This window comes from Pelodiscus sinensis, chromosome 14, assembly GCF_052426305.1.
Source record: "Pelodiscus sinensis isolate ZL-2025 chromosome 14, ASM5242630v1, whole genome shotgun sequence".
Taxonomy (NCBI): domain Eukaryota; kingdom Metazoa; phylum Chordata; order Testudines; family Trionychidae; genus Pelodiscus; species Pelodiscus sinensis.
The window spans coordinates 5,809,767-5,837,456 of NC_143065.1; the positions used below are offsets into that span (position 1 = coordinate 5,809,767).

The window sequence follows — 27,690 nt, forward strand, 5'->3', positions numbered from 1 at the left end:
GCGGCCTCACCAAAGCCGAATAAAGGGGAATGATGACATCTCTGGATCTGCTGGCAATGCTCCTCTTAATGCAATCTAATATGCCATTAGCCTTCTTGGCTACAAGGGCACACTGTTGACTCATATCCAGCTTCTCATCCACTGTAACCCCCAGGTCCTTTTCTGCAGAACTACTACTTAACCGGTTGGTCCCCAGCTTGTAACTATGCTTGGGATTCTTCCGTCCCAAGTGCAGGACTCTACATTTGTCCTTGTTGAACCTCATCAGATTTCTTGTGGCCCAATCCTCCAATTTGTCTAAGTCATTCTGTACCCTATCTCTGCCCTTAAGCGTATCTACCTCTCCTCCCAGCTTAGTGTTATCCGCAAACTTGCTGAGGGTGCAATCCATCCCCTCATCCAGATCATTAATAAAGATATTGAACAAAACTGGTCCTAGAACCGAACCTTGGGGCACTCCGCTAGAAACCGACCACCATCCTGACATCGAGCCATTGATCACTACCCGCTGGGCCCGGCCTTCTAGCCATCTTTCTATCCATCTTACTGTCCATTTATCCAATCCACAATCCCTTAACTTGCTGGCAAGAATATTGTGGGAGACCGTATCAAAAGCCTTGCTAAAGTCAAGGTATATAACATCCACTGACTTCCCCATGTCCACCGAGCCAGTTACCTCATCATAAAAGCTAATCAGATTGGTCAGGCATGACTTTCCCTTTGTGAATCCATGCTGACTATTCCTAATCACTTTCCTCTCATCCAAGTGCCTCAATATGGATTCCTTAAGGATCCCTTCCATGATTTTTCCAGGAACCGAGGTAAGACTGACCGGCCTATAGTTCCCTGGATCATCCTTCTTCCCTTTTTTGAAGATGGGCACTACATTTGCCTTTTTCCAGTCATCCGGGATTTCTCCCGATCTCCACGACTTTTCAAAGATAATAGCCAAAGGCTCCACAATGACATTTGCCAACTCCCTCAGCACCCTCGGATGCACTAAGTCCGGACCCATGGATTTATGTACGTTTAGCTTTTCTAAATAGTTCCTAACCTGTTCTTTACCCACCAAGGGCTGTCCATCTTCATCCCATCCTGCGTCACTTAGTGCAGAAGTCCAGGAGCCGACCTTGTCCGTGAATACAGAGGCAAAGAAAGCATTGAGTACTTCAGCTTTCCCCACATCATCTGTCACTAGGTTACCTCCTTCATCCATTAGGGGCCGCACACCCTCTCTGATCACCTTCTTCTTGTTAACATGCCTGTAGAAACCTTTCTTGTTATCCTTCACATCCTTAGCCAGTCGCAATTCCATTTGCGCTTTTGCCTTCCTGATAACCCCCTGGCATTCTCAAGCTATACCTTTAAACTCCTCCCTGGTCATTTGTCCAAGTTTCCACTCTTTGTAAGCTTCCTTTTTGTGCTTAAGTTCACCAAGGATTTCCCCTGTAAGCCAGTCCGGTCTCCTACCATGTTTGCCTCTCTTGTTACGCGTCGGGATGGTTTCTTTCTGTGCCTACAATAAGGCTTCTTTAAAATACTGCCAGCTGTCCTGGACTCCTTTCCCCTTCATGTTAACATCCCAGGGGATTCTGCTCATCAGATCTCGCAGGGAGTCAAAATCTGCTTTTTTGAAGTCCAAGGTGTGTACTTTATTACTCTCTTTTCTTCCTTGGGTCAGGATCCTGAAATCTACCATCTCATGATCACTGCTTCCCAGGTTGTCACCCACCTCCACTTCCCCTATTAGTTCCTCCCTGTTTGTGAGCAGAAGGTCAAGCTGCGCAAGGCCTCTGGTCGGATCCTTCAGCACCTGTGTCAAGAAGTTATCCCAACATTCTCCAAAAACTTCCTGGATTGCCTGTGTACTGCCGTATAGGTTTCCCAGCAGATGTCAGGGTGATTAAAGTCCCCCACGAGAACCAGGGCCTGCAATCTGGAAACTTCGCTCAGTTGTCCAAAGAAAGCCTCATCAGCCTCATCTACCTCATCCACCTGATTCGGTGGCCTGTAGCAAACACCAACCACAACATCAAGGCTGTTGTTTGCTCCTTTAAACTTAACCCATAGACTCTCAACAGGTTTTTCTTCCTCTTTATACTGGAGTTCAGAGCAATCGTAGTGCTCTCTTACATATAGTGCAACTCCTCCTCCTCTTCTCCCCTGCCTGTTGTTCCTGAACAGTCTATTCCCTTCCATGACAGCACTCCAGTCATGCGAGTCATCCCACCAAGTCTCTGTTATCCCAAGTAAATCATATTTCTTGGTCTGGGCCAGGGCCTCCAGTTCTTCCTGTTTGTTGCCCAGGCTTCTCGCATTAGTGTACAAACACCTCAGGTAACCAGTTGATCGTCCTATCTTCTCTATTCGAAACATGGGTCCTCCTTTCTTGCCCCTTCCTCTCTGCATTTCTTCCCGGTATCCGACTTTCCCACTCCCCTCAGGGTTTTGGTCACCGTCCCCCGACGAACCTAGTTTAAAGCCCTCCTCACTAGGTTTGCAAGCCTGCCCGCGAAGATGCTCCTTCCTCTCTTCGTTAGGTGGATCCCATCTCTTCCTAACAATCCTTGCGCCCAGAACAGAGTCCCATGGTCGAAGAAACCAAAGCCCTCTCTGCGACACTATCTGCGCAACCACGCATTTACGTCCTCAATTCGACGATCCCTGCCCAGTCCTTTCCCTTCAACAGGGACGATGAGCGAACAGGTGAGTGCTAACAGGGAGTTTTGAGAGGGAGTTGGGAAGGGCGGGAGGTTCTCTTGCCTTTCTTTTTAAATCCCTTTTCCAGGACAGCAGTGATGGGTCTGCTGTTGTTACCTGCACAGCGTGTGCCATGTTTGTCTTCCTCCCGGAAGAAAGAACGGATTTCATCTGCACCACGTGCAAGCTGGTCGACATTTTGGAAGAAAAAATTAGAGGACTGGAGGCCCAAGTGTCAACCCTACGCTTGATCAGAGGATGAAGACTTCCTCGATAGAAGGCAGCATTTAATCCTTCAAGCTCGGCAGGCAGAAGAGCCAGAGAGGGCAGTACGTGACTGTGACGGGGCTAACCTGCCCCGCGCTGAGCAGGAGGGAGAGGAGCCCATTTATTGGGTAGAGCACGCCCCTCCCCCACAGCCCTACTGGGCGTGCTCGAAGTGCAGCCTCACTATAAAAGACTGCCGGGCTGCTCAGTTGGAGCAGACCGCTGGGGAGGAAGGAGCTCTGGCCCAAGCTGCAGGCCCGCTGCCAGATTCAGAGCCGGAGGGACCGTCGCTATTGCTACTACCATCCCCGGGGCAAGCACGCCGCCAACACCGGGGGGCCGCCCGCCCGCCCTGCTGCAGGAGACACCCCCTGCGCTGCTGCCCCAGAGACGGGACCAGCTGACGTTGCCGCTGCCGCCAACCCAGCTTTGCCAGGTGGGAACTAATGATACGGCCAAGAATGATCTCGAGCGTGTTACTGCGGATTATGTAGCACTAGGAAGAAGGATCCAAGAATTTGGAGCGCAACTGGTATTCTCCTCCGTCCTACGTTTTACTTTATTTAAAATGAAGTTTGATAAACTAACATGAGAGTTAAAATGCTTAATCTGTTTAATTTAAAATAAACTTCTCCCTGCTGCAACATTAGCAAAATGGCTCAGGTGTAATTATGTAATTAATGGCAAGTTTCCATTAGCAACTGGTAGTCTGTGGAAAGGTTAGCATTGATTAAGGTGGTTCACGAGGCATATGGTGAAGGATCTCTCCCTGCTCCCCGCTTCCCCTCCCCCCACAGAAAGGTTAAGTCTCAGAAAGGTTTCTGACTCCTGATATAGTAGGTAACTGTCCTTTTCTCCATCCCTGCCCCTTGCTGCCTCAATGGTGTTACAGCTGCCTGCCTGTGGTCATTGTGCTGTATAAATGCTCCCTGCTTTCTGGGAGCTTCTTTGGCATTTCCTAATTGTCACAATCAGTGCATGTAATTTTTAACCTAAATCTGGAACACTGATAGAAAGATATTCAGTAAAAACCGTGGAGATAAAGGTTGTAAACTTGTAAAATTATACACTGCAACACTATCTCATAGACTTGTTTACCTAGTGATGATAAATGTTGTGCAACAGCAGAAATCAGTACTATTTCTTGAACAGGAGTTGTTTGCACTCAATGGCTTAGTTCTTGAAGGGTTTATGCACAAATGGCACAATACAAGCTATGAAATGCAGAAACTCTAAAATGTAAATTTCTACTCTAACATACTGTTTTGGTTTTTTGGTTATATAAATTATTCTAGAAATAGCAGTCTTTGTTTAATGGGTCTTAAAAGTAAGGGATTTTTTGGTTGGTTTTAGGGGAAAAACTCACTGAACATTGCACTGGATCACAGTGTAACATTAGATATCTATATCTTTATCTCCAGGCATGTTGCTAAGACTACCACAGAACATACAGTACTACTTACAGGAAATACTACAATGTAGATATTTAAATGAATATGAATGCAAGATTATGGCAAGAAGTAAATTTAAAAACACTTAGCAATCAAATCTACTAGTGAGAAGATTTTACCAGTGCGCCCCTCATCATTGCAGACTTTTTCTGTATCTAAAAAGGACACAGAATCATAGAATACTAGGACTGGAAGGGACCTCAAGAAGTCATCAAATCCAGTCCCCTACCCTCATAGCATGCTTTCAGATGCTTTACTTCACTGGTGAGGAGACTGTGTTTGCTTCTTTTTATCCAATCATTCCTGCTTCTTAACAGTAAATCAGGATCACTGGTTGGTGTAATTTAGAAGCATTACATGATTTTGCATCTCATTTAAGCTACTGCCAATGGCCAGGATTAGACAGAATGTGACAAGATGGGTTAAGTTACTCTGGTTTAGCAAAACTTATTTCATGTTTTCTTAAAATCTCTTGTGGAAGGGATATCAAACACTAGTTGCAATTTATGCTCCTATCTAGCAAGAATTGAGTATCCTAAGCATGCTAAGCTTTACTAATCACATGTATTCCTCACTTTACAGGTTTTGTAAACATCTTATTTGATTTGTTGGCATTTCTAAATCTGGGGGAAGTGTTTAGCCAACCCAGGGCAATTTGAGTGATGCATTAAAAGTTACCTGAGTTACTTTGCTCTTAAGTTGTAATAATCTCAATATGATTTAAAGTTAGTTGATCCCCGAATAACTATTACATATTCTACCCATTAACACAAGCCACTTTTCACCTTTAAGAAAGCCATGCAAAAGTGGTGGTTTTTTTAATGGAGATGGATATTAAGAACTCGTTGTTGGTTTTTTTTTTTTTAATATAAAATCTCTCATGAGCTGATGGTATTAAGCATTATTGTTTATTGATTTGAAGTTGAATTGCTCTTACTGCAAAAGAACAGAGTTTAAATTGAGACAGTATTTCCAATGCCCACCAAATGATGAGACATACTTAACTTAGGCAATGTTTACATATAAATCAAGACATTGCTATAAAATAGATTTAAGAATGCACTGTCTACATGGCTTACCATATAAAGAAATAACGTCAATTCTGTTAGAATTCCATGGCAATTTAGAAAAGGAAGCAGTCCTTTAAAAAAAAAAAAACACCAATTTTTTTTCTTACAGGCAAGTTGGTTAATTGATATGAATAATATCTTTTCAGAACCTAAAATGTTGAATCATGGTCTTGTTTTAGGATAAAACCTACTTAATAGCAATTTACTAGATTTAGCAAGCATTATACCAAGATACTTTATTTTCTAATTAATCCTGCCATTGAGTGGAACTAATTTTCTGAACTGAATGTTATTCTTTTCCTTGTGACTTGATACCATTCTTAGCTCTCTAAGGGCACGTCTACACTGCAGGGCAAAAGTCAAATTAAGCAATTGTCAATTGTGTAGCTGAAGTCAAAATAGCTTAATTCAGCTCTTAGTGTTGTCTAAGCAGTAGGAAGCTGAAGAACACTCGTCTTTCGACTTCCCCTGCTCCTCATGAAATTATGGGTTACAAGAGTTGGAGTAAGAAGTCCTCCATTTCAAAATTATTTTGAAATAATGGCTTGCTCTGTAGACATGTACTTTATTTTGAAATGTCAGTTATTCTGAAATAACTCTATGTAGACATACCCCAATAGGTATTTGTTCATATGCCATATCCCCTATGCACAGAGAATATTTTCTCATTTTCCTGTGGAAAGCTATTTGTTTTGTATACCCAGCTAGCAGTTTCAACCCCATGTATCACAACAGTGGCAGAAACACTCTCAAAAACCTCAATGCTTAAATATAGGAAATGTATTCCTACAGCAGTCTCCATTTGCAAATGCACGGGCACTTGCCTTTCATTTCCATGGCTGATACGGCAGTGATGATTAGTCAGTTTATAATTAACAAAAGGTGCAACAAGTCTTTAATTCTCATTCTTGTGTAGAATGGCATCACCCATTCAAAATACAGTAATAAAAAGCTATAAAAATAGAGCTCAATTACCCATAGACTTTCTGGAAAAATCTGCACATTATTAAGACATTTTATGGGGAAAAAACCCCACCAGATAACTGTTCGATTTTGTAAAACACTAGCAATCAACTTGTTAGATTAACCGACATTTTTGAACAGATAAGGCTTCCAGGAGCATATACTCTGAGTCATGATGGTAAAGGGAGCATTCAATGTTGTTTTCTTCTAAAGGAGCAACCTGTAAATAAATCACAAAAGGATATCAAATTGGGATAATGCTGAAGTCGCTAAAGGAGACAACCCTGAGACCACCCTACCGGTCTGGCCATTTCTCTAGCTGAGTTTACATAAATAAAGGGTTTGATTTACTTTTGTTCTTCTTGACATTCAAGTGAAAAATCAGCATTTTTCAAATCAGGCTTAAACTGATAATGCCACAACTTCACTTTTTACATCTCAACTTGCAGTGAGGAAACTTTATATCGATGCCATTAAAAGCTTAATTTTGCATCTTTTTTAAAGGCACATCTCTCCCATCCTCCAAAGGGGAAGCACCCTTAATTGCAGTGATTTCACTGGTATGGCTGGGTGGTTCAGTAGCTTGGTCAGCCAGTATCCTTAATTTAGGCACCTTGCCCACCTTTATACTGTGTGAAGATTATATGGAATCTCTACTGTTTAATGCCTATATACCCATAAGTGATGACCTGTTTACCAATGAAAAATACAGTCTAGGAATCAAACTGGAATGAATACTTTTTTCTGAAGAGACTAAGTAGCACCTCATTTTTTAAACCACCTTATATATCTTAAACATTTTGGGGCACTTAAACACTGGTTCTACCCCAGCTCTCTATGCAAACAGAGCAGCCATCATTTACTCCAGTGTTTTCCAAACAATGGGCTGCGGCCTGCTACCGGGCTGCGGGAAAAAAATACCGGGCCTCAGTGTGGCTGCCAGTGTGTTCCGGGCTCCCAGACTGCCTGTGCAGCGCTGGGTTCCCCAAGCCCTCAGCCGGGCAGGGCGGATGCAGCCGTATGTTTCAGGCTCCCAGCAGAGGCATAGTGAGGGTTACCAGGTGAGCTCTTATTGCTGGCTATGGAGGGGGGAGAGGATGGTTGAAGGCCACAGGGAAGCAGGGTTGGGGCAGTGGAGCTGCCCGGGGAAGTAGGGAGGGGAACCAGCTGGCGGAAGCAGGGCTGGCTGGGGGGAGAAGAAGGGGGGAAAGAGAACTGGCTGGCAGAAGCAGGGCTGGCCGGGGGGGGGGGGGGATGGGACCATCTAGCAGAGGCATTGAGGATGGCTGGGGGAGAGAGCAGGGCTGGCTGGGGAACCGGCCAGCAGAAGCAGGGCTGTCGGGGGCAGGAGGACTTGCCAGGAGCAAATTGGGAGAGAATCGTCTGGCAGGGACAGCGGGGCTGGCCCAGGGCAGGAGGTGGAAAGGGAGGGGGGAATTGGCCAGCGGGGAGCGGGACAGTTCAGGGCATACGCAGGTCCTGAATAAAAATGTAAAAGCAGTGCCTTTTAAATATCCCCACTGCTGATAGTGAGGTTTAAAGACACTACAATGGGTCGGAATGGAGAGAACCTGGGGCATTCACCATCTGGAATGAGAATATGGATAAAAGATTCCAAAGATGGTGTTGGCTTTCTGAAAATAAATGAGCCCCTTTTCAATACACTATGTGGCGGTTCAGGGTTTTATTGGATTACCGTCCATTTTTCCAATCCATATTCCCTTAACTTGCTGGTAAGAATGTTGTGGGTGGCCGTATCAAAAGCTTTGCTAAAGCTGGCCCTGGGGGCTTTGGGAGGACCAAAAACAGTGTATTTGCATATTTGTCATTTGCTTAATGAATATGCAAATGAATGTTACCGGTCCTCCAAAAGCTCGTGAATGGATTTACTGGTCTCCATGTCAAAAAGTTTGGGAACCCCTGATTTACTCCACTATAGTTTGACAAAAACAAATTTTAATTACAGGGAATGTTATTCAAGGAATCTTTCTAATACTATGGTGGTAGAGAGGGCACACAGAGACTATTTTAATCTGACAGCAGTACCCTGGAGCATAAAAGTGAACCTGTGACTTAAACCTCATATATTTTAGGCTCAGAAGTAAATGAACCACACTATAAGCTTTGGCTATATGCTTTACATTACTGTTAATCTAGAAGGAATTACAACTCAAAGCATAGGGAATAATTAAAGCCTGTTCAGGATGTTTATACTTGATGAATACTGGTTTAGTTAAACAGCCCTTATATAATAAAAAAAAGCATCATTCATACAGCTGTAATCCAGTTCCTAACTACAAAAAAACCAAAATTTTTCAAATACACGCTCACTTCTGAGGGATTTGAAAAATGTTGTTCGTTTTTATTCTTTGGTTTTTAAGCCACAGAGAAAATGAAACCTTTAGCACTTTGCGAGCATATTAATGAACAAATCTGGATTATCTATCAAAAAAACCTCGTACCTTCTGTAAGCCTAGCCTTTCCTCCAGTAGGCTGGCACAACACAGTTGAGCACCCAACGCACAGAACCACTGTCTGAGCATGGCTGAACACTGTGGTAATCTTGTAGCAGCCTAAAAGAGAATGTTGGTAGATTTTATTAAAGAGACACAGCAAAGTCTACAATCTTCCTTAAAAAGAAAAAAAAGCGGGCACCTGCAAGGTTCCAAAAATTACCTTTCAAAGTGCCAGACAGCAGCAGTTAGGCACTGCCTACAACAGGGCTACTCAACACGCGGCCATGTTTGTTTGCAGACCGCAGCGTGGTTTGGGTTTACATGGGGCTCAACATGCAACCTGTGGGTGGGATCCTTTGAACATGGCCTCCACTGGGGACACGCTGCACAACGAGTCAATATAATGGTCTTCTTTTGATACAAGTTTTAGTAGTTAAATTCCCGGATTGTCATTGCTCATTAAAAGTGCTGTCACATGGATGGAAATCGGGTAAATATTGCATTTTATTAATACTGGCAGAACTGACTTAAATGGGGCCTGCGTCTTGCGTAGTCTTACCTTAATATTTGTATTCATGTCTGTCAGTGTGAAAAGCTATTTGCATATATTTGCAACCACACTTAAGTTGCAGCCCTCGGCATGTGCTGTGAGTATCACTGTGGTCCTCGGGGCTTCCAAACTGAGTAGCCCTGGCCTACAACAATATCAGTGGCCTTGACTGCACTATGTAGTTAATCTCTCACTAGTATGACTCCATCTGGCAGTATTAGCTATGACTGATTAAAAGGCCAAGAACAAATTTACATTAATACTCCCATTATTGGTACCATCAGTGCATTTGGAATAATGAGATAAAAGAACAACTAGGAGCATTGACTACTGTGTGCCACCTGAACAGGTTTAGATTTTTGTTGCCAAAACTGGTTTTACTTGAATTTTTTTTTCATAGCCATCAGAGCTCAAAGAAACAGGCTAATTAATATGTTCAGTAACTTAAGTCTCTTTAGCTGCTAAGCTTTTTTTAGAAAAATAAACTAAACTAATAAACTAAACTTAATAATAAACTAAATAAAAATTGAAAAAATAAATTATTTCTGAAGAATACAGTACAGTGTTCTAATACTTGATTCAGTCCTGTTATTTCCAGTATAACTGAATGTTAGTGGCAAGAATGGTCTAATTTCACTGTACATAGTCAAGTCAAAAATAAGCATGTTAGTATATTCTGATGTATTTATTCATGTTAGATAACTTTTAACGTGTGTGTGTGTGTGTGTGTGTGTGTGTAATACCTGACCGCCAACCTGACATTGAGCCGTTGATCACTACCCATTGGGCCTGACACTCTAGCCAGCTTTCTATCCATTTTACAGTCTATTTATCCAATCCATATTCCCTAAACTTGCTTGCGAGAATACTGTGGGGGACCATATCAAAACTTTGCTAAAGTCCAGGTATATCACATCCACTGACTTTCCCATGTCCACAGAGCCAGGTACCTCATTATAGAAGCTAATCAGATTGGTCAGGCACGACTTGCCCTTTGTGAATCCAGGCTGATTATTCCTGATCACTTTCCCCTCTTCTAAGTGCTTCAAAATGAATTCCTTGAGGATCCCCTCCATGATTTTTCCAGGGACTGAGGTAAGGCTGATGGGTCTGTAGTTCCCTGGACTGTCTTTCTTCCCTTTTTTAAAGATAGATACTACATTTACCTTTTTCCAATCATACGGGATCTTTCCCAATCTCCAAGAGTTTTCAAAGATAATGACCAAAGGTTCCGCAATGATGTTTGCCAACTCCCTCAGTTTCCTCAGATGCATTAAAACCATGGATTTGTGTTTGCCTAGCTTTTCTAAATAGTTCCTAACCTGTTCTTTCCCCCCCAAGGGCTGTCCACCTCCTTCCCATACTGTGTTGCCTAGTGCATTTGTCTGGGAGCTGACCTTGTCCGTGAAGACAGAGGCAAAGAAAGCATTGAGTACTTCAGCTTTTCCCACATCCCTTACTGGATGTGGGAAAAGCTGAAGTACTCAATGCTTTCTTTGCCTCTGTCTTCACAGTCTAAATAAATATTGCAGCGACTGCAACGTAACTAAGATTTTTAACAGTTACACTGTTACCTTTTTACATCCCTAATCTCTATGGCTGTGTCGAAACTACACCCCTCTGTCAGCAGAGGGATGTAAATGAAGCACTTCGAAAGTGCAAATGAAGCAGGGATTGAAATATCCCTTCATTTGCATAACCGCATCATGGCACTGTTTCAAACAAGCGCCATTTCGAAACTGAAACCGTGGTTTAAACGTGGTTTTTCCGACAACGAGGTGCTTTTTTGAAAGATCCTGTGCTGCAATATGGAACTTTCTTCCCAGACCAGAAAACTACCATCAGAAGCATTCAAATGCCAAAAGTGATCCATGGAGACCCAGGCTACTCCTTGGTGCAGTGGCTCATGCAGCTGTACACAAGCAGCCTGGACCGCAGTAAGAAGCAGTTCAACTATAGGCTGAAGCAAGTGCAGAATGTGCTTTCTGGTCATTTAAAGGGAAGGTTTCACAGTCTACTGACTAGGTTAGATCTCAGCAAAAGCAACATTCCCATTGCTGTGGAGCCTGCTGTGTAAATGTGAATGAGCAGACAACCGTACGATTAACTGATAAACCTAGTTAATCTAGTTCAGTGGTGTGCAACCCCCACGGGGGGGGGGAGGGGGAGGAGGTGGTGTCACCAATGGCCAGGACTAGCCCCTGGCTGGCTGGCTGAATCTAAGCGCCGCATTGCAGGGCCGCCAACAGCCAGGTCCAGCCCCTGGCCGCCCGGATCAAAGCGCCGCGCTGCTCAACTTATCTTGGGGGTCGCGACATGATTATAAGGGGGCCGTGGTTGAAAAAAAGATGCACACCACTGATCTAGTTCACTACTTGCATCCCTTCCTTGCTGCCTCTGTATCAGAGGCAGCAGGGGAAAAGGAGCAGGAGCTGGCTTAAAAACTGGTTCCCCTGCTCTGTCTCTCTGGTGTTGCCTGCTCTTTCCCCCCGCCCCGTCCAAGGCTGCAGAGCTTGTCCACAGGGAGCCCAAGCTCCCCGTGGACAGGGGCTGCTGCTACCCCATGCTGCTGCCTCTGACACAGTCTGACCTCCCAAGTCACTTCTCTGGCAAAAATGAAGTAAAACCCTGATAGTTCTAATGTAAAAAGCAAAGAGAAGTGTTCTGAAAAAAACCCCAAAAGGTATGACCATTTTCTCTTTTATAACACATTTATACCATAATTAGGAGTGATTAGATTTCATGGAACATCCACTATCAGTCTTCACTGCACATAAGTTTCACTACCATTATGCATAACAAATATATAAAGCAATATTTACCTGGACACTTTACATCCATAAAGTAGGAATTTGGACTTTGCACCAGACGTTTCTTTTTGTGCTTTCTCTTTTCCTCCTCTAGAGATGGATGCACTAGGTCTCTATCCAACTAGATTTAATAACAAAAAAGGTAAGTCATGGTGTAGATGAAAGATTTCCTGTTGACATTATGTTTTGTTCCTAGTTAGTGTATGCATATTAATACACAAATTCCAGTGTATTAAAACTACATTACAACATACGCAAACATTTGTATGTTAGCAATACCACCACTTCCTTTGGAGATGCTTCTTACTGTGATGTTATAAAACATGTACTATTCTGGGACACACACGATTACATAATTCTTGCCAGTGCAATGTCTCATAATATAGAATTAGCTGCATGAATAAATTCATTATTCTTAATTAAAAATGAGATTGATTTCCAGTTCTACCATCTCTTACTTCCTAAAATTTCGCTACCATTAAGACACCCTGATGTCTTTGAAAGCTATTATGTTCCCTCTCAGACTCCTCTTTTCCAGACTAAACAAACCCAATTCTTTCAATCTTTTTTGCAACAGTGTCATATTGTTGACTCATATTTTAGTTTGTGATCTATGACCTCTATCTCCCTCTCTGCAGTACTCCTTCCTAGAGTCACTTCCAATTTTGTCTTGTGAAACGGACTGTTCCCCGCTAAGTGGAGTACTTTGCATTTCACCCTATTGAACTTTACCATATTTACCTCAGATCATTTCTCCAGTTTCTCTACATCCGTGGTCACCAACCAGTAGATCGCGATCTACCGGTAGATCTCAGGGGCTCTAAGAGTAGCTCTTGAGCCCTCTCTGAACTGCATGCCTACACAGTGCATTTACATTAGATTTCCTCATTTGAGGAGCAGCTACTCACTGAGCAACAACACAGGTGAGTAGCTGCGAGGAATGGTGCGAGGTTGGGAGGGCTGAAACACCCCAGCCAGCTGACTGTGGCTTTCAGCTGAAAGCGGCTGCCCCGCACTCCAGCTGATCGGCGGCTTCTCCTCTGAGCTTGCCCACCTGGAGCTTGGTGCACCCTGGCTGAGCGCCATGGCCAGCTGGCCGGGCAGCCACTTCTCTTCCCTCCAGCCCGGCTGCCCTGCGCTCAGCCCAGGGAGGCTGCGTCTAGCTCCAGATGTGCTGGAGCAAGCTTCCCAGGCTGAGCGCAGGATCACAGATGCCCATCTGATGGACTGTATACGACTAGCAATCTCAGACTACAACCCAGACTTCAAGACACTGGCAGATATCGTTCAGTCACAAGTGTCACACTGAGACTTTGTTATTGGAAGAAAAAATATAGAATGATCAATACGTGATTTTAGATTTACACAATAGCAGAGAACAAAATGTATAATTGTAAATGCTTCATTTGACATTTAAATAGCACGAATTAAAAACAGACCATTTATGTCATAACTATAAACACGTGATTTTAATTTTATATATTGCATAATTTAAAAATAAACTGTTTAACAGAGTGTATAAGGGCTGGGGATAGCAAGTGATGGACAGGAGAAGAGAGAGGGCGGGGCTTCAAGGAAGGGGCGGGGCTTCAAGGAAGGGGCGGGGCGCTAGATCTTCGCCTGTCCTGAGGCTTAAAAAGTGCTCTTGGGTGTGCGCAGGTTGGAGACTCCGCCCGCCACGTGACACCTACCCCGGGCGCGAGGCGCCTCCTTCCCAAGTTTCCCGGGGGCAGGTCACTCCCTCCCGCGGGGCCGTTACCGTCACGTGGCCCAGCCCCCAGGAGAACGCGCCTCTGCCGCCCGGCTCCCCTACCGAGAGAGGGGGGGGCTCGTGCCCCGGGTCCCCCTCGGGGGCTGCTAAGGGGATTCGCGCTGGGGCCCGCGGCTGTAAACAACTCACAGGCATGGTGTCTCGCGGCCGGAAGTGCCCGAGCGCCAACGAACACTTGGGGCCGGGGCAGCGCGTCGGGGTCACAGCTCGACTTCCGCTTCCGAGAGGCGGCCAGCAAGCCGCGTGGCGGGTTGTCTCTATGGTGCGCGTGGCGCCGGAACCCCCGGAACAGGCGTATCCACGGGGCGCACCCTGCACAGCTGCGGCGTTAACGCGGGGGCGCTGCTCCTCGGGGCACGCGAGCCGAGGAACGACAACGCGTTAAGCCCGCGGGGACTCCTAGGGATGCAGCGTGTGGCTGGTAGGAGCCTCTCCACTCCTGTCTGATGTTCACAGTCCAGCGCCTACACACGTGGCTCGGCTCTGACCAGACGCCTCGCCACTTGGCTCCGTTTACTGTCCTCGTCCTTATCAGCCCGGAACAGCTGGCTCCGATTCCTGCTGTGTCACCCCTTCCTCTCCCGGCCAGGCTTTTGCTTTCAAACGTCGCCTGGTTATCAGCAGGTTGCACATAACAATGTACTAACCGGTTGGCTCTGTTCTTGGAGGAGGATTATAACCCCCTTCTAGCAGAATAGTGATAGAGATGTAGCCGTGTTAGTCTGGTGTAGCTGTAGCAAAATGCAGGACAATGTAACACTTTAAAGACTAACAAGATGGTTTATTAGATGATGAGCTTTCGTGGGCCAGACCCACTTCCTCAGATCAAGTCTTTAAAGACTAGTCTTTAAAGTGCTACATTGTCCTGCATTTTGCTTCAGCTACCCCAGACTAACACGGCTACATCTCTATCACTATTCGTTATACAGAACAGTCCAAAGAAATGACAAAAGAGTTTGAAATATCCTCCCTTTCTTCCCCAACGCTGCTATTCCCTTCTTCTAATTTTTCACTTGCAAGGATACTCTAGTTCCTTACGAAGCTTTTTGAGTTAGGCTACGTCGACACTGGCATGATTTTCCGAAAATGCGTTTAACGGAAAAGTTTTCCGTTCAACGCATTTTCGGAAAAGCACGTCTAGATTGGCAGGATGCTTTTCCGCAAAAACACTTTTTGCGAAAAAGCGTCCGTGGCCAATCTAGACATGCTTTTCCGCAAGAAAGCCCCGATCGCCATTGTCGCGATCGGGGCTTTTTTGCAGAAAACAGTACTGTGCTGTTTACACTGGCCCTCTTGCGCAAATGATTTGTGCAAGAGGGCTTTTGCCCGAATGGGAGCAATACAGTATTTCCGCAAGAGCACTGACAATCTTACATGAGATTGTCAGTGTTCTTGCGGAAATTCAAGCGGCCAGTGTAGCCAGCTGGCAAGTTTTTTGCGGAAAAACTTGCCAGTCTAGACACAGCCTTAAAGTTTACATTAAAAATAGTCACATTCATCTGACGAAGTGGGTCTTTGCCCACAAAAGCTTATGGTCCAATATATCTGTTAGTCTATAAGGTGCCACAGGACTCCTTGTCACTTTTGCAGATCCAGACTAACATGGCTACCCCTCTGATATTAAAAATAGAGGCTTTTAGGAAAAGAGGCATTGCTGCATGATCCAAAACAGGATACCACCACTATGGCTGACCTGGTTCTCAGTATTGAATTTATTTGGAGCTTTATTTTGTAGTGTTTGTTGCTTACTGTATGAAAATGTGAGAGTGCCTGCCACTGTCAGGTTGGTCCTAAATGTCTCCATGAATCCCTCTATGCACCCCATTAAAAGCAAAGATTACAGCTTCAATTCAAGTGTTAATAAAAATACAAGTTTATTTTGTTACAGAAAGAGAGAACAGGAAATTAAAGATGTTGAACATCAACTTTTGACGTAGTGGGGGCGTGCTGTCTGCTCTATAAGCCAGTGTGGCATGGTGGTGCCTTGCTGGTTGCTGGGCTTGGGTAGTGGGTGACCTCCACTGGTGGCTATTTGTAGCACGGCCCAACAGGACAGCAGATGAGTCACTAGGCAAGGGTCTCACAACCTGTCCAACAGGTTGCCTCCCAGGGAGAAAGACAAAGGGAGGAAGGCGGAGACCAACCCCTGTCTGGGGGCAGGGCTGGAAGAGAGTCAGTTTCTGTCTGGTATGGAGGAAGCAGCCTAAGCAAGGGGCTGGGATTTAGGGGCCCAGTCTCCCACATCTCAAGGGGGGGCTGAGGAGTCCTAGGGCCTGCCCTGTAACCAGATTACATCTATGCTGTGCTGTATCCTGGAGAAGCAATAAACTCCCTCTATTCTACTGGCTGGTGGAGTCTGTTTGTGTTATTACGGGGGTGCAGGAGTTGGGGGAACCGCGACGTGCCGTCACACAACTATGTAAAGAAATAACTATTGAATGATTCCTGAAGATGGACTGGAAACATCAAGACCCAGTATAGTAGCAGTTATGTATAGAAAAAGGTGATTGGAAACTTTTGTTGTCTAACAGATGAAGCTGAACTTCTCCAGTCATATGCATCATGGTGTCCTTTTGTTGCACTATCCCTTTTTGCACTGAATCTTTCTCTGTTGCAGGTTGCAAGGCAGAACCTGAGTATCCTGATTACCCCGTGTTCACACTCATTTCTGCTCTATTAGCTGCTGGCTGGACCTAGGATGTTTTTCTGGGTTTTGATTCCTGATATTAGACGAGATGGATTTGTATTAGACAATACCTTGATGTTACACAGATTACAGTATCATTTTCCTGGGGTTGGTCTGCACCAATAGCTTTTCAACATTTATGGATCACTAAAAGTGTCTGTGTATATAGTGTGTTACTTAGATCTGCTGTTGGCTGTATTTTTTTTATCAGTTTCAGGGTTACCTCAGGCATAGAGCAGCATGGGGCTCTTAGATTGAATTGTGAAACTGACAAGAATGTCAGTGTCACAGCTGCTGCTCAGTTTCACAGCATGGAAGCCTACTAACTATACAAATTGACATTCTTGTCCCTTTCAGGGCTCTAGCTGTGAGTAGAATTGCTAATCCTTCCAATTTCACCAGGGCTGTGTCTACACTGGCATGATTTTGCGCAAAAGCATGCTGCCTGTCTACACTGGTGGGCTACGTCTACACTGGTCCCTTTTCCGGAAGGGGCATGTTAATTTCAGCGATCGCAATAGGGAAATCCGCAGGGGATTTAAATATCCCCCGCGGCATTTAAATAAAAATGTCCGCCGTTTTTTTCCGGCTTTTAGAAAAGCCGGAAAAGAGCGTCTACACTGGCCCCGATCCTCCGGAAAAAGCGCCCTTTTCCGGAGGATCTTATTCCTACTTTGAAATAGCTTTTGCGCAAAAGGACTTTTGCCTGAACGGGAGCAGCATAGTATTTCCGGAAGAAGCACTGATTTCTTACATGAGAGCAGGAAAAGTTTTGCGGAAAAACTTGCCATTCTAGACACAGCCACTATGTTAGCTATGTGATTTGGGGTTTAAGAAAGGCTGCATTATCATTCCAGGGCTCTAGGCTGCCTGAATTGGTACTGCAGCAGTGGTGACAGCCAGAGCCCTGAGCCTTTTAAATTACCACTGGAACTCTGGGCTGTGCGTGTTGGGCAGTGCTAAGGGCTGGTAGGGGAGCACAGTGTGGACAGCATTTCTGCCCAAGGCCTCACCTCTTCTGGGACAGCAGAGCCAGACTCTCTTCCCATACCTTCCCAAGAGCCTGGCAATTCTGTCAGGCTCCCTGAGTGTAACCATTTAGATGGTAACACAAATAGGGCCCATAATATTAACTTTCTTCTGCCTCCCACCCTTGCTAAAAAAAAAATTCATCCCCCTTTCTTAGATAAAAATATTTCTGTCAAACAGAAATAACATTATATCATTTCTCATATTTGCCTAGCACATGATGCATAGAAATTATTTTGTATTTTTTAATTTAGTGCTATAGCAAAGATCGGATTTGAGAGTAGAATTTTTTAGGATACCCGTCATGGTAATTGTTAAGGCCCAACAGCCTTCTCAATGTCCTTTCAAAAACAGTGAAAGAGCTGTGTGAAGTATACAGATTCTTTAATTTTTACATATTAAACAGAGGCAGGAAAAATGCAAATATCAGTGAATTTCAGAGTGGATTTGATTGAAATCAAATTGATTTAATCATGGTTTTCTACATAAAAGTGCATTCTTGTTGGTTGTCATAACCTTAATACATATTCTTCACAACTCAGAGATAGATGTAGGTTTTATTTTTAGGAGGTTCACACTATACATTTTAAACAATTATTTATTTTGAAAACTTTTCAGATTAGTTTTACAGATATAATAGAAAATTAATGATTGTTTGGTTATTTCTTTTACCAAAGGTAATTGAAGCAGATATTTATGAAGTCATTAGGACGTGAACTAACTCCAATATAACAGGTTAATCATTAATATTTGGAGGATTTTCTTGCCGCCATGCTGTATTAGGAGGAGAACATCACCAGACAGATGTTTAAATAGTTTTATTTAACTAAAACAACAATGTTATGTATTCTGGGTTTTTTTCTTCAACAGCAACATATAATATTTTAAAAAAGCAAGCATATGAATTTAAAATCATGTTTGTTTTTGTTAAAATTTATTTGAAATAAAATAGTTAAATGAAATACACTTTTTAAAACAAAAATTAAATTGACTGTCAGCCAGGTCAACATGAGAAACTTAAAATATTGGCTTCTATTCAATGAACTTTTTGAAACTTTGCACTTTTAAAGAGAGTTAAAGGATTGACTCTGTGTATACAAATTTGCAGAGGGACAGAAGTGCTGAGGTCTGCTATTTCTCACCTCTGTATATTAGTTAGTTATTTTAAAACATTTTACTGTTATAAGCATATTAGCTCAGGAGGCATAAATCCACAGTTTGAGAACTGCAAAACTAAGAATCTTTCTGATGGTATCTTCTAGACTGAGCACTGAATCCCATTGGAGAGATAGAAAGGTTAACCTATATAATCTATATAGAAGCCTCTGAAACCCTATAACATTGGGTCCCTAATCCATGAAACTTCTGGAACTCATTTACAATTTTTTTCTTAAACATTACATGAATTACAATGATAATTTATAACTTCTATTCCATGATGAGATATCTTTGAGCTATGATGTATCTTTATTAAAACTATTTTTACATAGGTTTTTTCCTCAAAAAGCATTTTATCAAAAAATCTAATTTAAATTAAAAAATCCAATTTTAAAAAAATCATTGATTTTTATCCAGCCTGGTGAGTTTTCATGTCTTGTTTTTAAGGTAATTTTTAAATTAGTGGTTAAATATCTGTATTTCAACTTGCAAGTCTAGCAAACTGGCACTTTTCCCATTCAGAACTTGAGTACAATATTGCAATCCACCACAATAATTAAAGAGTGAAGTGATTTGCATTATTTTTCTATAAAAGTACTCTTGAGTAGCAGATGGTAAACATAAACATGTTGCTCCAGAGACCTGTGAAATTCTATCTATTCCAGGAAAGCCTCACTGAGACTCTTAAACTGAAGCAATAATCTTTAAAAAGGCCCTAATTAGCCTATGTAGCAACTCAGGCCTCAGAAAATAAAATAAATGGAAAATGTTTCAGAGATAACTTTTTCATTAGTAGTTCCCCCTAATCTGATGGTTCATGCTAGTCTAAATTAATTAACCTATTCAGTTTTATTGCTTCAGTGCCGCATAAGATTGTCATCGTCAAGGGGCATTCCATAAGCTTTAGGAAAATAGGTTGATGAATATGACATAACTGGAATATGCTTCACGTGAGAAATTATTGAAAAGTTTGTGAACTACTGAATATGATTATCCCATTTAAATACACAAATCATTTTTATATTTGAAGTTAAAAATAAGTATAAATCTGTGTTACTACTGTAGTCATACTAACAGACACCATTAGTAGTACTCAAGGAACTTAATGGTCTGATACTCAGAACAATGATCTGTGAATAAACTTGTTTTTCCTGGAAGCTTTGCAGGAGGAGCTGTGGTTGATCCTACCAAGACATGTGGCCATGTCGCCTGATGCTAGGGCCCATTTTGGATGCTGTATTTTTCCACTGAAAGTGAGAAAAAAGATGAATACAAAGGATTCCCACCTTATGAAAAATCTGTGTAAGGGTGAGAAGTGAGGCAATCTAGGTTATCAGTTCTCCCTGGCTGTCCCACCCAAGATGACTGCTGGAAACATCTGAAGACTGAATGGGACTGGGCAGTGGAGGTGGGGAGAAGGACTGAGCCCAGATGGAAGGTTTTCAAGTCTGTCAAAGAAGCTTATTAGAACAATTTTAAGGGCGAAATATTGCATGTAACCAGTTTCTTAGTGATTAAGTTTAGCTTGCTTGTTCTATTTTGTTTATTAATCTACTTTGTGCTGTCTGCTATCCAGTGAAGGTCCTAGGGGAAAGCGAGGCCCGAAACACACCCCCTTATGCTCCAGGCCCCACCTATTCCCATCCTTGCTCTGCCCCTTCCCCCCAAACAATGGGGCCTAGAGAGCTGGAAGGGAGGGGAGGCTGGTGCTGACAGCAGGGGTCAGCCCCGCTGTACTCACCATGGCAGTGGGAAGTGGAGCAACCTGGCTTCAGCCTGCTCCACTCCCATGGCTCTCAGCTGCGTCTGTGAAAGAGGGCAAACATGAGCTTCCCTTGTATAAAATTTTATCCACAGTAAGATGGATTTTTCTGGGATTCAAGCTCCATTGGGGCTATGCATTTGGGTGCTGAGGCAAGTCCCTATAGCTGAGTCTTCCCAGAACTGAGCTGATTTCAGTGTATTACACTGCAGAGGGTCTGGCCCTGCTGGACAGAGGGGAGGGGCACATCAGGTGACAGTCCCAAGGAGGTCCTAAGGACTAAAACTGAGCCCCACTACCATTGATGTAAAAAGAAAAAGAACCCTAGGCAACAATATTACAAAATTTAAGTTTGAACAATGTGGTACTTTACAAATGTGAATTCTCTGACATGTTCATCAGTTGAACAGAATAAGCTTTCTGTTCAGCCTGTGGAAGTCACAGGGACTGTGTCTAGACTGGCCAGTTTTTCCGGAAAATCAGCCACTTTTCCGGAAAAACTTGCCAGCTGTCTACACTGGCCGCTTGAATTTCCGGAAAAGCACTGACTTTCTACTGTAAGAAATCAGTGCTTCTTGCGGAAATACTATTCTGCTCCCGTTCAGGCAAAAGTCCCTTTTGCGCAAAGCTTTTGCGCAAAAGGGCCAGTGTAGACAGCTCAGATTTGTTTTCCGCAAAAAAGCCCCGATTACGAAAATGGCGATCGGGACTTTTTTGCGCAAAAGCGCGTCTAGATTGGCATGGACGCTTTTCCACAAAAAGTGCTTTTGCGTAAAACCAGCCATGCTAATCTAGATGCTCTGTTCCGAAAATGCTTTTAAGGGAAAACTTTTCCGTTAAAAGCATTTCCGGAAAATCATGCCAATCTAGACGCAGCCATAATGTTAAAGCCTAATATCATAAACCAAAAGTTAGTTCCCAGTTCTTGTTAAAACAGACTTCCAATTTGTAAAGAATTTTACACCAGATTTGTCATAGGATTTGTGTTCATAGTTTGTAACCAGTACATCTTGGGCCTACATCACAAAACTTACCATTCTGAGATCTTTATTTAACAAGAAAGGTTTGGAATCATGTACGTGTTTCTTTCAAGACTTATTAAAGCGATTGGTTGGAGCCGGCCCTGATTATATTTTCTCCAAAAGCCGCAGTCCATATTCTAGTAGATGGTGCATTCATAGAAGACCCCATCAAATTATGGTTTAATTTCCAAAATTATATGTGATGCACCTGCCGTATGTTAGCTATCTATGTATGACTGGGTTCCATGCATCTCAAGTTCTTTACTAAGTTCAGTCAGATGCTTTCACATAGCTTGTCCTAATGTATATCTGTAAGAGAGGACCTTTAGCAGCGATGGACCAGGTCCTAGCAGGGAGGGTTAGCCCCACCCTCTTCCCCACATTTCTGGATTCCCCAGGGATCTTTAAGGCCAGACTCGGTCAGAAGAGGGGAAGTTGGCAATTCTTAAGCAAACTGCTCCAAAACCATTTCCAGTAGGCTCTGTGGGAGAGCACAGTCTGTCCCAGTGATTTACAGTTGTACAACTCCCTATCTCTGTTCACAGGGCTCACTTTGTTACAGCTTTTAAAACTAAATTAAAGCAGTATCTGTTTCCTATTGCTGTCAGTTGTTTCAATAATTGTGTTTATTTTAACAGAACTTTGTGACATCCTGTGAAGGACACGGTACAAATGCATAATGATGGTAACTCACTCCAGAACATTACAGGTACCAAATGAAAGAAGAAAATGCTAACGTTAAAACAAAACTTTGGGGAAAAATCTGTAAAGTTACAATCTTATCTCACTTACACAAATATATCACCATAAAGGGCTAAATGAAACATTTGGTGCCAAAATTAAATAAGTTTTCACCAGATCTTTTTTGCACCTGCAATTCTGTGGGCAAACTTAAGTATTATGTTCTCATTTATTTGTGAGTGTAGCTTCTATGATTTGAAAATATAAATACCTGATTATGCTCACAAATTTCATTTAGATATTTAGATTTCCAAGTGGAAGCAAAATTCACCCCAGTACTTCACAGGATGAAACCATATGATCCCAAGTGGCAGCCAATTATCTGAGAGTCATTAAACCTTGAGTTCACGTGGTTTCACATACAAACCTCATATCCCTGAGAAATGTAATGAGATCACTTACATAAAAAGAACAAAGATTAGTAAGTACTGTATGGTAAAAAGTTATCATGCTTACCAGTAGTATCAGACTCAGCTGAGAAATGCATTTCCTGGGTTTCTATTTTTTTTAACTTTAATATTTATGAAAAGTAATACACACGCAAAATACTGATAAGTCTGAAACCTTAGCATCACTTTAAAAACCATTTTTGTGGAGGACTGATATGTACATATAAAAACAATATTTTAAAAAAAACTTTAAAAAGTTGTTTTTTAAAAGAGGTAGTTAGGGAAACACCGCAACACAGAAGTATATCCACAGCTACTTAATAAAGTGTTGTGCAATGTACGATTTACAAGCAGCCAGTGTAATGTTTGTATACTTAGGAACTGTAGGCACACAATATTCAGGTGCTTGGATACCAGAGTGATAAGTGTGTTACAAAAGTAAATTTAGATAATTGATTCAGAATTATTTCGAGAGTGGGTATGGATGTAATTTTTCATGCCCAAACCAAATATGCTTTATAAGAAAGGAAGCCATGGATTCTATAAATAAGTGTTGGTATCTAAATGTATTAACCCAAACCACAAAGTCTGCAGCTGGCTCACTTCTGTCACTTGATGCAAAGAAAACCTTTCATAAGATGAAATGGACACATCTATTTGCACTGCTCTGAACGTCACTATCAACTCACAGATGTTTTGTGTTGATGTTCAATGTAGTGCTCATCTCTGTCCTAAAGGATCCATATTACTGGGAAAACCTTAGTTATAAATCTGAGTAGGGAAATTGAGGTTTGAACGATCATGGAAACTGAACATTTTCCATTGTAGCTGGTTACCCCCAATCACGTGCAGCAGATTGTGGTTGTGTCCAGCTATGCTATCCCTATTCCAAGAATAGATGAATAACTTATGTCTTCACAGCTCTCAAATCATCAAGGTTCACTACCCAGGCTAATGCCGCCGACAAACATGACAAACCAGGCCCTTATGCAGGAATTTCTATAGGGAGTGCTTTTTTGTAAATGTGGACTACAAGGGTGTGAATGCAACCCACATGATTCCCCAAGTACCTTTTTCTTCACTCAGTGCACAGTCAACCTCTAGAACTCCTTGCCAGAGGATGTGGGGAAGACTGGGACTTTAACAGGCTTCGAAAAAGAGCTAGATAGGTTCATGGAGGTTAGGTCCATCAATAGCTGTTAGCTAGGATTGATAGGAATCTGTTTGTCTGGAAATGGGTGACAGGAGGGATCACGTGAGGATTGCCTGTTGTGTTCCTTCCCTCTAGGGCAGGCATGTCCAAAGTCCAGCCCGCAGGCCAATTGCGGCCTGTGTTCCGGTTTAATACGGCCCCCCAGGTAATTTGGCAATATCTATCTTTTATGGCCCCCAACGAATCCATATGTATTGAGATGAATACATTGTAAAATCTCAGTTAATGTCAGTTGGTCTAAATCAGTTATAAATATATTTGGACACAACATGTATACTTGGTGTTATGTTCCTGTTCATATTTTTTGAACTTAAAAGTTGACAGACGACCTTTATTACCAATAATATGTCATGTACTTTACAATGTTCCTGACATATATTTCAGCTTCCTGGATTTTTTTTTTTCCATCTGGCCTTCAGATATGAAAGGCAGAGTGATTTAACACCTGTTTAGATTGGTCCTCCATGTGACGAAATGAAAAGTATGCCGTTTGCAATAAACTTTGCATAAAATAGTTAATTTGCGTTTAATTTTAATGGTTCAAAGAATGTCAGGCAAAATGGTCGGCCCTCACGCATGTTCACTTCATCAAATCTGGCCTTCTTTGAAAAAAGTTTGGACACCCCTGCCCTAGGGCATCTGGTATTGGCCACTGTCGGCAGACGGGACACTGGGCGAGACAGACCCAGTATAACCATTCTTATGTTCTAAGTAAGTGGGGAAATCAGCTCCAGCCTTTCCCTGCCCAGCTGGTGCAGCCCAGTGGGGGGCTCGTGGAGAGGAGAGCTGTGCTTTCGCCACGTGGCCCGTAACACTGCGCTGGAACAGCCAAGGGCCAGGCAGATGCGTCTGCAAGAGGGCAGAAATCCGCGTGGTCTCCATCTCTGCCCTGTCCCCCCGCCAGCGGCACGGCCAGCCCGGCAGTCACGGCCCGGGGGGGGGGATCCTCGGGGAGCGACCTTGGCGAGGAGGCAACACGCGGCCCCAGCGATCCAGTGAAGGAGCCACGCGACAGGGGTCCCAGGCGCCGGTTTCTACTCCAGCCGCAAGCGTCTTGCTTCGCCGGAGCCCGCGCCCCCCCCTCCCCCCCCTCCCCGACTCGCCGCCTCCGCCTCTCCGGCCCTCGATGGAGTGCTCGCCCCGGGCCGCCCGCAGCCTCTGCCCTGCGCTCGGGGGCGGGGCTTGCTCGGAAGACTACAACCCCCCTCAGCCCCGGGCGCACTTCCGGCGCGGAGTGATGCGCTACAGGCGTCGGCGATGCTGATTGGACGCCGGGTCCGGCACGTCAGTGGTGTGGGCGGGGAGTGGCGGCGGAGTCCCCCCCCTCCCCAGGCTCCCGGTAAAAGCCTCAGCCTGGGCCGCGCGAAGATGGCGAAGACCTACGACTATCTGTTCAAGCTGCTGCTGATCGGCGACTCGGGCGTGGGCAAGACCTGCCTGCTATTCCGCTTCAGCGAGGACGCCTTCAACACCACCTTCATCTCCACCATCGGTGAGGGCGGGAGCCGGGGCGCGGGCTGCCCGGGCCGCTTCCCCGCGGGCGGCGGGGGAAGGGCGCCTCAGCCGCGCTGCCGGATCCCGCGGGGCGGGGGCGGCCCTGGCTGCCTGCGCCCGTTCCCCTGCGGGGGCGGGGCACGGCGAGCCGCGGGGGCGGGGAAGCGGCCTGGGGCTTTCCGGCGGGTCGTGAGGCGAGCGAATGTGCGGGGTGGGGTCTCCGCCAGCCCCGGCCCGAGCCGCCTGCGGCTCCTGTCCCGGCATCCCGCCTGGCCGCGGGGGCTGCGCGCCGGCCGTAGGCGAGAGGGAGTGAAACTTCCCCGGCCCCATGTCCGTCGCGCCCCGCTTAGCAGCGTCTCGGCCGCCTCCCCGGCGCTGGCTCCGGGCTGCCGGTCTCGCTTGTTCCCGGGGAAGCGCCTTACCGCGCGCTGCTTTACCCCCCCGTCTGCGGCTTCGCGATCGCAGCGCGCGTTTCCTCTTCTTTAGCAACTTGACAAGTCATGAGGGAGGTGCCCTGTGCTGCGCGTTGGCCCACACCTCGCCGCCGTGTCAGTGTCTGCTCCGAGCAGCGGACCTTGTCCCCTTTACTGGCAGAGGGTGTCGAGAATTATTTCATTTGTTCTGCTGGAGCCTGGGATCCACAGTCATTGTCCAGGAGTCCTAAGGGCCTTGTGCGCACACCTGGAACAAAAAGACTCCCTACCTCTAGGGAGTTCAATTCTGGCCTCTTTAAGAGGGATACTGACACTGGAGATGATAGTGGATAAATATTCATCTATTATAGGCCAGCCTTGCAGGAAAATAAATAGCTCCCAAATGTATCAGTACACCTTTTTCCCCCCTCCCAAAGCAATTTCTCTGACACTTAGCTCTTTTTTTCAATCCGATCATTCAGTTTTGAATGTAAAATGTTTTCATTTGACTTGGAAAAATGGCCTGTTGTTGACAATTTCAGTTATACAAACTTCCTGAACCCTCTTGTTTTCCCAATAATGGATGTTTAAGAAATGCTTTTTCTTGAGTCAATATTTTAATGAACCTGAAAACAAAATCCAGAACTTGACACTATGGAGGCTCTTTCTCAGCTGTTCAAGAGCTGTTGTCATAACTGTTGCCAAATTCTCTGTGATGTGCATCAAATTATCAGGAAATGGAAGGAGACTCAAACAGCTTAAACTGGATATTGCTCAAGTTGTGTGTTTTAGCAGTCCTAGTTGTCAGGCTAGTTGATATCATTGGCAGTGGGTAATACTAATAATCATCCGTAGACTTTCATTCCATATGAATGCGTATAGTGAATGTCTGCAGTTTGGGGCTACTTTTCTTATGATTAAAGTTAGTGGGTTTTTTATATATAATTAAGGAAACTTATTCTCAAGGCATACTTTTCTTTTTTTTAAGCATAGATACTCTTGCAACAGTAGTAGTATCCCCAAAATTAGAGAGATGAATTGTTTAACATAATAGTCTCTTGTAGTATTTTCATGTTTACTGCTTCTTTAAAGTGAGCAAAGAATTTTTACAAGGCCTTTACTTTTAGGTGTAAACATGTTTTTACTGAAATAGTAGGCTTATGTCCCAATCTTCCAAAGAGTTAATATCATGTTTAATGTAATTCATATAAGTAGTACGCTGATTATACTTGCATGATGAAAGCAAATATATGTGTAATATCGTTGCAACTGAAGACTGTCTCTTCATTATGCACATTGCTAGTGCTTGTCATGAAGTTCATGCTTACCTGAAAGAGAACTTTTTTCTAGAAACCTAAGTAAAGGTGATCTGGAATGGAGAATTGAGGTCTGTGCATCTTGTGTTTTGTGAGTAAAGAAGGTCTGAGATGTTTTCTGATTTAATGATTTGTGTTGTTACCCCGGGAACTTGATGGACTGCTGGTGTTAGGAGTTGCTGGTTGCAGAGGAAGTGAAGTCTGACTAAGAAAGGAAGTATCCAGTTCAGGAGTGGGCAATAATTTTCACATAGGAAGCTACTTCATGAGTTTTGGAAACTGGTCATGGGCCGGCTCTGGGCCCCCTGGAAAGGGTAGTGTCTTGGGTGGAGGAGTGGGTCTGCGAACTACACAGAGAGAGAGAGACACACACAAAGGGTAAGAGTGAAAGAGAAGTGTGTGTAAAAGACAGTCTTTGTGACACCGATT

General features: G+C 44.0%; 2 protein-coding genes across 4 annotated transcripts in view; one reads left to right on the forward strand and one right to left on the reverse strand.

Moving 5' to 3' along the window:
* Positions 1-5,304: 5,304 nt before the first annotated feature.
* Positions 5,305-14,318, reverse strand: RPS27L (ribosomal protein S27 like). 2 transcript variants are annotated; one of them, XM_006126728.5, is made up of 4 exons: positions 14,168-14,318; positions 12,280-12,388; positions 8,914-9,024; positions 5,305-6,671 (listed from the first exon to the last, which is right to left on the reverse strand). In XM_006126728.5, exons 1-4 carry the CDS (start codon positions 14,171-14,173, stop codon positions 6,643-6,645), a joined length of 255 nt encoding a protein of 84 aa, XP_006126790.1. In that variant the 5' UTR covers positions 14,174-14,318; the 3' UTR covers positions 5,305-6,642. The 2 variants fall into 2 exon arrangements, with proteins under 2 accessions (XP_006126790.1, XP_075753784.1); XM_075897669.2 differs by lacking the exon at positions 14,168-14,318 and adding an exon at positions 13,959-13,977.
* Positions 14,319-25,181: 10,863 nt separating this feature from the next.
* The window catches only part of RAB8B (RAB8B, member RAS oncogene family), a 44,367-nt gene continuing 41,858 nt past the window's right edge, over positions 25,182-27,690 (forward strand). Inside the window, exon 1 of one of the 2 annotated variants that reach the window (XM_075897644.2) lies at positions 25,182-25,530. In XM_075897644.2, coding sequence (XP_075753759.2) covers positions 25,296-25,530 — 235 coding nt within the window. In that variant the 5' untranslated portion in view covers positions 25,182-25,295. The remainder of the gene's footprint in view (positions 25,531-27,690) is intronic. The other variant, XM_075897645.2, reaches the window with a different exon arrangement.

Excerpts from the sequence above, each read along its gene's own strand:
- RPS27L (XM_006126728.5), bottom strand. Across the intron at positions 9,025-12,279 it reads TATGGATGTAAAGTGTCCAG|GCTGCTACAAGATTACCACA; the intron begins GTAAATATTGCT and ends ATTCTCTTTTAG. Across the intron at positions 6,672-8,913 it reads AAAGGCTAGGCTTACAGAAG|GTTGCTCCTTTAGAAGAAAA; the intron begins GTACGAGGTTTT and ends ATTTATTTACAG.